This window comes from Bombina bombina, chromosome 8 (genome assembly GCF_027579735.1).
Source record: "Bombina bombina isolate aBomBom1 chromosome 8, aBomBom1.pri, whole genome shotgun sequence".
NCBI lineage: Eukaryota > Metazoa > Chordata > Amphibia > Anura > Bombinatoridae > Bombina > Bombina bombina.
In genome coordinates, this window is record NC_069506.1 from 52,604,246 (window position 1) to 52,616,451 (window position 12,206).

The window sequence follows — 12,206 nt, forward strand, 5'->3', positions numbered from 1 at the left end:
CTATATGTAAATCCTTATGTGTGAGAGTGTGATTCAGTGTATAAATGTGTCTGTGTGTTTCTGTGTTTGTGTGTTACTACCTTTACAACATTTCCAAGTTTGACTAAACTTAAGAATAAATTGCACATACATTATAGTCACTTGGTCAAAAATTGTGCATGTCAAGGGGAAGGGGGGCTGATCAATGGTTAAGTAAGGGGCCCCAAGATTTCTAGTGGCGGCCTTGACCATAGGTACTGTGGTTCTCGGGCTGGCTGGCAGTTAAGTTAAAGGGACATTAAACACTAAAATGCTGGATAGAGTGAAGCATTCAAAGAAAAGATTAACATGTAGATGTATTTTGTAAAGTTTCATTAGTTGATTCAATTTTGACAAAATAAGTGTTACATTCTAATTTCTATAAAACAATGAAAGCTGACATGTTGTAACTTTCTCTGCTGTGGCCAATTAGGGACAGTTATAAATAGATCACTAGAGTGTGCAGCCAATGGTTGTGTGGAATATAACATTGTTCTGCGCTTCCATTTCTAACAGGAACGGAAAAGATCACAATGGAATTACAGGAAAAGGGGGCAAAATAAATAATGAAAGCATATTGCAGAGTTTTTTTTTATATATATACGATTTATCATTTTATTTTACCATTTAATAGTGTATTCATTAGTATTTCTTTTTCCCCCACTTACCTTGAGCGTATTTATCAGCCTTTATATAAAAACGCAAAGATTGTTGCCCCTGCTATAGTATATCCTTGGTAACCTCATAGAAACAATACATTCTTACAATTTAGCAACAAACTAACAAATAATAATTAATAACGAATAGAAAAACGCACAGAATATGGGGAAATTTAATTCATTTTATTTTACAGCAGCAAGAATATAAAGCATTCAGAAAACATTTTCCATATTTTAAGGGTAAATTCAAAACATTTTGCATGATTCCAGCAGCTGATTTCTTCAACAGATCCATTGATTTTAGTGATGTTTTTACATGCACAATTACAAAAATAAAACTTACAAAAAAGAGACATCTATACTAGCTTTACATGCAAGCCTAGGGAACCCCCGTTGGCGCCAACTACTGTGTGGAACTGCTGTAAGCGTGCAACCGTGTAGGGAATTCACGTTATATTCTTTATTTCTTTCACACAGTACAGATGATTTTTTTATTTTTTTTAATGTTCACATTTTAAGCAAAAATAAAATGCTGAAAGACAGGATAAGTTTAACAGTTACATTTTATGACAGACTCCTGGCACTTGGGAAATGTCACGTAATCCCATCCAAGTAAACTGTTTGCTTACATTCATATCCAAGATTCACAGCCAAGGAAATTTCTATAAAAGAAGTTAGCTTTATCAGATGTTATTTGTCTGAAAAATTCAATGCATTGAATATACTTTAACTTGCTCCATGACTGCTATTTGAAGTTGGTACAGCAACTTGGAAAGGCCCTGCATGTTACTGAATCTGATAACATATCAACATACTGCACAACATAAACCTTTAGTACAAATATACAGAGGAAACATAATTAATTCTGAGACCAGTACTCTTGCAAGTGTGAGAAATAGGTACATTCTTCATGAAAAAATGGAATATAAATTTACATTTGCAGTTAACAAAATTCCAAAAGTTTTTTTTTTCCTAATGTTAATACATAAGAACAGTGTCATTTATTTTTAAAAAGGCGTTTGATAAGTTTAACTTTCTACTCCTCATGAATACATAATAAAATACATTCTTCTTGGAACAGTCAATGTTCCATCAAAAAAGAGCAGTATATAACTAGTATTTAAATGTACAGACTATTCATAATGGTGCGTTGTGCGTGATCCGATGAGCAGTATATAACATATACATCAGTGTTCTCTTCCTATCTGTACATATCATGTGAAAGGAAATGAACAGTTTTAAAAAAAGACAACAAGAGTACTGACCTCAGTATTTATTTTGAGCTTCATTTTCAAACCTTCATCTTTAACAACCTGGTTAAAAGTTTCTTACATATGCACATTGTGTAAGCTTTACAATTTACTTCTTGGTATAAAAAAGTATACAGTAAAAACTGCTTCAGTAGGGAAAAAAAAGGCTAATCAGCCTTAAACAGTACCATCCTCTCTACCGTTTGTCAATCAGCAAACGAAATATAATCAAATTAGCGCCTACAACTGCTAATACTGTACCACACAAATCCGTTTACCTTTTTATTCAAATTATCCAATCACTTTGGCTTGTTTCTGTGTGGAAATAACTATATATCATGAGGTCCCTACAAGACCACCTTTTACATTTAAATTTGTGTGTGCATTTAATATATTACATGTTCTGCCTTCCAGCAAACAGATATGAAAATGTGAAACATTTTCTACTCTCAGACTATACTCTCAGACTATTTGATTTTTTTTATTATTATTATTTTTATTTTCTATTCAATGTCATTCTACATTTTTTTGTACTGGAGTGAGTGTATGATGTTAAGATATATATTATTCTTTTGTAATGAATAATCTGTTTTTGCAATTATAACTTAATTTTTTAAGCAATATAGCATTCACATTACTTGGCACCATTGGCAAAGAAAAGTCAAATGAAATAATTTTTGGTAGCCAAAAAATCAAATGTAAACATATCGTTTTAGTAATGTTACTCAGCTTTTTTTTATCCTAAGTCTAAATACAGTAGCTCTTTTTTTTCCTTTTTTTTCTTTTTTTTTTTTTGCAGTTTAATCATGCTTTAGCAAATGCTTTTCTAAAAAGCATTTAAAATAAAGTACCTTTATAGTGAAATAAAGTTTTTGTTTAAATTTTACAGACCATAGCCACTAATGCTTCGCTGTTTCATTTCTTTTGTGTTCTTAATTTCATGCACATATCTCTTTTTTTTTTAATATATACATTATGTACAAACAATACACCCACACTTTTCCTATTAAATTCCAACAAACTATACAAATATTAATTGTCTCCAGCCAAGTTATTGACCCGCATCCAAATAAAATATTTTATTCAAGAATATTCTTTTACTTTCATTTACTATCTTCTATATACATTTGCTCAGTTTTGTGATGAGATAGCCCAAATATACTATTAACTGGCCAGCACGCAGCACCATATTGATTCATAGGTGACCAAATGTTCAGGCAAGGTAAATGCAACAACCCTTTTGGGTTAAATATTTTGGTTAGCTATGATTATAGACACTGAAGCTAAGAACTACAAGAATACACTCATGATTAATAAATTATTAATGACAAAGAAATATTAGGGGAAAGTGAAAAAATAAATTTTAGAGCCAAGCCATCTTGACGGTTATGTTTTATATCTTCAAGATACAATTTTTAATGTGCCATTTAATCATAAGAAAAAGCACAGACATCTAGTCATCTATAGCTTTCGATTTTATAGACTTCAATAATGCTACTAGAGTCGAACACCTTAAATTCACTCTTAATAATCCCTAATAAAGGACGGGGCAGTGGTTTATGCTGTTAATATACTCAAAGTGTATCAGAATACTTAGTATACAGTGCATAATAATGATTATACAGTACGCAATACTTTTCATAAGCTAAGTATATTTTATGTGTAATTGAACTTAAACTGATTCTTGAAAAATACTAATATTTTTTAAATGCCATTTTCCTTAGTTTTACTGCTTCTGTGTTTGAAAACATTCACACAGTGGATTCTAAACCTTGACACTAAAATGTACATATGCATAGATACTTCCGTAGACATTACTCATTACTGGGGAATTTGTTCTGCATCAGAATATTTTTAAAGAAATTGTATCAGTAAAGAAGATATTTTTAGATTAATATTTGTATGTTCTTCAAGTGATCATATTCAACATTTCCTAAAATACATAAAATGGCACACATGGAAATGACTGGCCTAGGACGATTTGCAGGCGTATTAAACACTTTTTTTTTTTAGTCATCTTCTAAAGGTTTAGATATCTATTAATATATGAATATACACTGCATATGGCATGAATGAAATTTATCATTTCAGCACTGGAGATATCTGTAAAATACACAATTGAAGATAAAAGCATAGATAGGTTTTCAAGGTACGATCCAAACCCTCCATTTCTTCATGATGTTACATGTTCAATGGGCCCCTTCATGACTGACAACTCAGGGTTTAGCATTCATATGTTGCTTGTGCATTTCCACCTTTCCTCAATAATTTTTTTTTTTTGGTATAATATTTGTACAGTTCCACACGTTGTTTGAATTCAGCCCTATGTGAATCACACAGCTCCCACCTCAGATATTGGAGCTACTTTCAAACTACTCCCGGCGCCATTTTGTTTCCCATGATTCAACAGAAGAGTAAATTCCAAGATTTCTTGCTGAACAAAGCAAAAGTTGTTCATGAAAGTGCAAATGCAATGACCAAAAGATTACTGTTAAAATTCTGCATATTCTCTCTCGAAAACGGCAGCTTTTTTTTTTTTATTATTTATTATTAATATTTTGTTGCATGTCTCTGCTAAAAACAGAAAATGAAAACAGTCCAAAAAGCGCTGTCACATTGCTAAGGGATGTTGTTGTATACGTTCAAGTTCCTTGGCCTTTTTCAATTCTTTCACTCTGAAAAAGAAACCAAAAAAGTTTTTAATTTATATAATTATATAAAAAAAAGAAGGAAAAAATGTATTATTCTGCAAATATAGATTTGATAGCATGCATACTTTTTAAATCCACTAGTGGTTATTTATTGGGATAAAAGAGAGATTGTTAATTTATGTAAATCAGCTAGCATCAACATATAACTTATTTGTGCTATAGTTAAAGGTACATGAAACCCCAAACTTTTCTTTAATGATTTAGGTAGAACATACAATTTTAAACAATTTTCCAGTTTATTTCTATTATCAAATTTGCTTCTCTTGGTATCATTTGTTGAAAGAGCAGTAATGCACTACTGGTTTCTAACGTAACACATGGGTGAGCCAATGAAAATTGGTATATATATATGCAGCCACCAATCAGCAGCAAGAACCTAGGTTCTTTGCTGCTCCTGAGATTTCCTAGATAAACTGTTCAGCAAAGGATAACAAGAGAAGGAAGCAAATTAAATAATAGAAGTAAATTGTAAAGTCGTTTGAAATGGTATGTTCTGACTAAATCATGAATGTCTAATTATGACTTTATTGTCCCTTTAAAGGGACATTAAACTGCTGGGTACAACTACAATAGCACAATTATTACTACTCACCATGCCGTATCGAAGGAAAGGAAATTATCTGGTAAATCATAATTTGTGTTTTTCCTTCCTGTACCTGCATCTCTCTTTAAAGCCGTTCTCTTATTTTATCTCATTACAGAAAGTTGGTAAAGCTCTGCATTTTATAATGAGCGCCGCCATCTCGTAGCTCACGTATTGTTGCATCCTGTGACAGGAGCAGCCATCTTGTAGCATGCGTATTGTTGCATCATGTGACAGGAGCAGCCATCTTGTAGCATGCGTATTGTTGCATCATGTGACAGAAGCAGCCATCTTGCAGCTCACGTATTGTTGCATCCTGTGATAGCAGCAGTCATCTTAAAGCTTGTGTATTGTTACATCTTGTGATAGGATCCGTGCACGTTCACAGATCTGTGATTTTACCGGCTTTTTGACAGATGTACCTTTCACTTCAGTTTAGCTCACATAATACAGAGCAGAAGAGTTACATTTTTGCAGTTTTTTGCACAGTTTAAAAGTAAAATAACAAGCTCCAAGATAGTGACACCCAGTGTGAAGATGCAGAGCTTCACTAACCGATACTTGTAAGGAGTAAAATAATAGAAGGACTTTGAAGACATCTGCAGGTACAGGAGGAAAAATCAAAACATGTTAGTTGTAACTGCTACTGTAGTTGTACACAGCCGCTTTAACCACAAATAAAACATGTAAAAAAATATTTTTGCAAGAAGAAAAAGTTAGGTTAAAGCTGTTTATTTTTAAGATAAGAAGAACTGCATATTTGTGTGCAATTAGACCCTAAGGACCGGTTGCTCACTGGCTGATAAGCTTAACTTCCACTACTTTATTGGCTTGGAAACATACAAAGTATTTTCTTTCCTTAGCATAGTAATATCCATGTTTAAAAAACAACAAACCTGTAACATATTTTAAAATACCCTCTTTTAGATGCAACAAAAAAAATGAATTTAATAATCCTTTAAAAAGATATTACATTTGAAATGAAATCTCCCAGAAAATGTTAAATCATGTATAGTAAAAAAAAATAATACAGTGTACTTTAATAATGTATTTTATAGTTTTTTTCATTTATATTACCTCTGAGTATTTAATAAAAATATTCTTCCCTGACCCATAGAAGTTAGAGAACATAATGTAGAACTGAGAAGTCTATTGCATGCTACACAGTGATTGCTCAATCAGTGAAGGAAATCATTTAAAGGGATACGAAACACACATTTGTTCTTTTATGATTCAGATAGAGTATACAATTTGAAACAACTTTCTAATATACTTCCATTATCAAATTAGCTTTGTTATTTTGGTATCTTTTGTTGAAAAACAGGGACGTGAACTGAGGAATATGCACGTGTCTGCAGCACTATATGACAGCAGTTTTGCACAAATGTTATCTATTTGGCAGCATTATTTCCTGTCATATAGTGCTCCAGACACCCACCTGGGAATCTCTTAAACAAGGAATTACCATGGGTGCAAAGCAAATTTGATAACTGAAGTCAAATTGAAACTTTTTTTTAAATTGTAGGCTCTGTCTGAATCACAAAAGAAAATTTTTGAAACACATCAATGTTTTTTTCTCTCAACAAAATGACGATTTCATACATTTGTAAAACATTTATTTGTACGCATACTAGTTGCAATGCAGTGCTTAATTTATTATATATACTATGCATATAAAATAAGTTTAATATTACTTTAAGATTTTAAGAACAAAAAATATGTGACGTTGTTCGCTTTGTACCAAATATACAGTAGGTGTTAACAATAGCACACCAGGGATTGTATTTATCAAACAAAAAGCAAAAAACTGAAAGTTCTTTTTTATTGAAAACAAGGGAGAAAATGATCCGGCTGCCTAGGAAAGGGACATAAAAGAAAAATGCTCTATTGTGTTGGAGCAATTTATGATATCACTATTACTTACACATAGCCACATGTTTAACCCCTGCAAATAAGTTTAACACACAGCTAAAGTCAGCTCCTGAGCAGCAATGCATTAGTGTGAGCTAGCTAAACAGATCTGGTGAGCCAATGACAACAGGCATATGTGTGTAGCCACCAATTAACATCTAGCTCTAAGTAGTGCATTGCTGCTCCTGAGCCTGCCAAAATATGTTTTTAACAAAGGATACTAAGAAAACACAGTAAACTTAAAGGGACACTGTACCCATTTTTTTTCTTTTGTAATTCAGAAAGAGCATGCAATTTTAAGCAACTTTCTAATTTACTCCTATTATCAATTTTTCTTCGTTCTCTTGCTATCATTATTTGAAAAAGAAGGCATCTAAGCTTTTTTTTGGTTTCAGTACTATGGACAGCACTTTTTTATTGGTGGATGAATTTATCCACCAATCAGCAAGGACAACCCAGGTTGTTCACCAAAAATGGGCCGGCATCTAAACTTACATTCTTGCATTTCAAATAAAGATACCAAGAGAATGAAGAAAATTTGATAATAGGAGTAAATTAGAAAGTTGCTTAAAATTTCATGCTCAATCTGAATCACGAAAGAAAATTTTTGGTTACAGTGTCCCTTTAATATAAGTACATTAAAAAGTCTCATAAAATTGCATTCTCTAATCTGAACCATGAATGTTTAATTTTTACTTTCATGTTTATTCAAATCTTTTATATTAATTGCTTACATTTCATAGTTCTAGTTACAGTATAAATCACAAATGTGTTCTAGTTACAGTTTAAATCCAATAGGTGTTCTACAGTATAAATCCCATAGATGATCTAGTTACAGTATTAATCCCATAGGTGTTCTAGTTATAGTATAAATGCCATAGATGATCTAGTTACAGTATAAGTCCCATATATGTCTTAGTTACAGTATAATTCCCATAGGTATTCTAGTTACAGACAGTATAAATCCCATAGATGTTCTAGTTATAGTATAAATCCCATAGATGTTCTAGTTATAGTATAAATCCCATAGGTGTTCTAGTTATAGTATAAATCCCATAGGTGTTTTAGTTATAGTATAAATCCCATAGGTGTTCTAGTTACAGTATGAATCCCATAGGTGTTCTAGTTATAGTATAAATCCCATAGGTGTTCTACTTACAGTATAACTCTCATAGATGTTCTACTTACAGTACAAATCCCATAGGTGTTCTACTTACAGTATAAATTCCATAGGTGTTCTACTTGCAGTATAATTCTCATAGGTGTTCTAGTTACAGTTTAAATCCCATAGGTGTTCTAGTTATAGTATAAATCCTATAGGTGTTCTGGTTACAGTATAAATCCCATAGGTGTTTTAATTATAGTATAAATCCCATAGGTGTTCTAGTTACAGTATAAATCCCATAGGTGTTCTAGTTACATTATAAATCCTATAGGTGTTCTGGTTACAGTATAAATCTCATTGGTGTTCTAGTTGTAATATATATCCCATGTGTTCTAGTTACAGTATAAATCTTATAGGTGTTCTAGTTACAGTATAAATCCCATAGCTGTTCTAGTTACAGTATAAATCCCATAGGTGTTCTACACTATAATCCCATAGGTGTTCTAGTTATAGTATAAATTCCATATGTGTCCTTCATTCCCCACATCCAACTGCTCTCTTCATCCTGCCGCAACCACCTACGCAATATCTCCAAAATTCGCCCGTTTCTGAGTGCTGAAACTACCAAACAGCTCATCCACTCCCTGGTAATTTCCCGACTTGACTACTGTAACAACTTACTAACTGGCCTCCCTCTCTCAATATAAATCACATAGGTGTTCAGTTACAATATAAACCCCATAGGTGTTCTAGTTACAATATAGTTACAATATAAATCCCATAGATGTTCTAGTTACAGTATAAATCCCATAGGTGTTCTAGTTACAATATAAATCCCATAGGTGTTCAGTTACAATATAAACCCCATAGGTGTTCTAATTACAATATAAATCTCATAGATGTTCTAGTTACAGTATAAATCCCATGGGTGTTCTAGCTACAGTATAAATCCCATCAGAGTTTTTAGTCACAGTATAAATCCTATAGGTGTTCTACAGTATAAATCCCATAGGTGTTCTACTTACAGTATAAATCCCATAGGTGTTCTACTTACAGTATACATTCCATAGGTGTTCTTTTTGCAGTATAATTCCCATAGATGTTCTAGTTACAGTTTAAATCCCATAGGTGTTCTAGTTACAGTATAAATCCAATATGTGTTCTGGTTACAGTATAAATCCCATAGGTGTTCTAGTTACAGTATAAATCCCATAGGTGTTCTAGTTACAGTATAAATCCTAAAGGTGTTCTGGTTACAGTATAAATCTCATTGGTGTTATAGTTGTAATATATATCCCATGTGTTCTAGTTAGAGTATAAATCTTATAGGTGTTCTAGTTATATTATAAATCTCATAGGTGTTCTAGTTACAGTATAAATCCCATAAGTGTTCTAGTTACAGTATAAATCCCATAGGTGTTCTACAGTATAAATCGCATAGGTGTTCTAGTTACAGTATAAATCCCATAGGTGTTCTAGTTACATTATAAATCCTATAGGTGTTCTGGTTACAGTATAAATCTCATTGGTGTTCTAGTTGTAATATATATCCCATGTGTTCTAGTTACAGTATAAATCTTATAGGTGTTATAGTATAAATCTCATAGGTGTTCTAGTTATAATATAAATCCCATAGATGTTATAGTTACAGTATAAATCCCATAGATGTTCTAGTTATAGTATGAATCCCATAGATGTACTAGTTACAGTATAAATTCCATAGGTGTTCTAGTTACAATATACATCCCATATGTGTTCTATAGTATAAATCCCATAGGTGTTCTAGTTACAATATAAATCCCATAGGTGTTCTAGTTACAATATAAACCCCATATGTGTTCTAGTTACAGTATAAATCCCATAGGTGTTCTAGTTACAATATAAACCCCATATGTGTTCTAGTTACAGTATAAATCCCATAGGTGTTCTAGCTACAGTATAAATCCCATAGGTGTTCTAGTTACAGTATACATCCCATAGGTGTTCTATAGTATAAATCCCATAGGTGTTCTAGTTACAGTATACATCCCATGGGTGTTCTATAGTATAAACCCCATAGGTGTTCTAGTTACAATATAAATCCCATAGATGTTCTAGTTACAATATAAACCCCATAGCTGTTCTAGTTACAATATAAATCCCATAGATGTTCTAGTTACAGTATAAATCCCATAGGTGTTCTACAGTATAAATCCCATAGATATTCTACATTATAAATCCCATAGGTGTTCTAGCTACAGTATAAATCCCATAGGTGTTTTTAGTCACAGTATAAATCCCATAGGTGTTCTACTTACAGTATAAATCCCATAGGTGTTCTACTTACAGTATAAATCCCATAGGTTTTCTATTTACAGTATAAATTTCATAGGTGTTCTACTTACAGTATAAATTCCATAGGTGTTCTACTTGCAGTATAAATTCCATCAGTGTTCTAGTTACAATATAAATCCCATAGGTGTTCTAGTTACAGTATACATCCCATATTTGTTCTATAGTATAAATCCCATAGGTGTTCTAGTTACAATATAAATCCCATAGGTGTTCTAGTTACAATATAAACCCCATATGTGTTCTAGTTACAGTATAAATCCCATAGGTGTTCTAGTTACAATATAAACCCCATATGTGTTCTAGTTACAGTATAAATCCCATAGGTGTTCTAGCTACAGTATAAATCCCATAGGTGTTCTAGTTACAGTTTACATCCCACAGGTGTTCTATAGTATAAATCCCATAGGTGTTCTAGTTACAGTATACATCCCATAGGTGTTCTATAGTATAAATCCCGTAGGTGTTCTAGTTACAATATAAATCCCATAGATGTTCTAGTTACAATATAAACCCCATAGGTGTTCTAGTTACAATATAAATCCCATAGATGTTCTAGTTACAGTATAAATCCCATAGGTGTTCTACAGTATAAATCCCATAGATATTCTACATTATAAATCCCATAGGTGTTCTAGCTACAGTATAAATCCCATAGGTGTTTTTAGTCACAGTATAAATCCCATAGGTGTTCTACAGTATAAATCCCATAGGTGTTCTACTTACAGTATAAATCCCATAGGTGTTCTACTTACAGTATAAATTTCTTAGGTGTTCTACTTACAGTATAAATTCCATAGGTGTTCTACTTGCAGTATAAATTCCATTGGTGTTCTAGTTACAATATAAATCCCATAGGTGTTCTAGTTACAGTATAAATCCCATAGGTGTTCTAGTTAAAGTATAAATCCCATAGGTGTTCTGGTTATATATACGTCCCCTTATATATATTTTATTTTATTAAATTGTCATACTTTTTTTTACCCAAATTAAATATATATTTGTGTCTGTGCCATTGTGATTTACTTAGAAATTTTTCACTCAATTTATTACAAAATCTTAGCGTAGTAGCGCCACTATTTGATACCTTTTTTAACACTTTGTTTCGTTACACATCTAGGCTACACACAGCAAATAATTATTTTAAAACCGTAATAATTTACTCAAATTAGAGTTTGTTTAGATCTGTACATGACCCAAGCTTTTTAGCGCTGTCACTTTATTTTTATTTTTCTAGTTACAGTATAAATCACATAGGTGTTCTAGTTACAGTATAAATCCCATAGGTGTTCTAGTTACAGTATAAATCCCATAGGTGTTCTGGTTACAGTATAAATCCCATAGGTGTTCTAGTTACAGTATAAATCCCATAGGTATTATACTTACAGTATAAATCCCATAGGTGTTCTAGTTACATTATAAATCCTATAGGTGTTCTAGTTATAGTATACATCTCATAGGTGTTCTAGTTGTAATATATATCCCATGTGTTCTAGTTACAGTATAAATCTTATAGGTTTTCTAGTTATAGTATAAATCTCATAGGTGTTCTAGTTATAATATAAATTCCATAGATGTTATAGTTACAGTATAAATCCCATAGATGTACTAGTTACAGTATAAATTCCATAGGTGTTC

General features: G+C 32.1%; 1 protein-coding gene across 2 annotated transcripts in view; it reads right to left on the reverse strand.

The window, feature by feature from the left end:
• Window positions 1–839: 839 nt before the first annotated feature.
• The window catches only part of CAMTA1 (calmodulin binding transcription activator 1), a 181,446-nt gene continuing 170,079 nt past the window's right edge, over window positions 840–12,206 (reverse strand). For both annotated transcript variants that reach the window (XM_053690379.1, XM_053690380.1), the window contains exon 14: window positions 840–4,602. In XM_053690379.1, coding sequence (XP_053546354.1) covers window positions 4,539–4,602 — 64 coding nt within the window. In that variant the 3' untranslated portion in view covers window positions 840–4,538. The remainder of the gene's footprint in view (window positions 4,603–12,206) is intronic.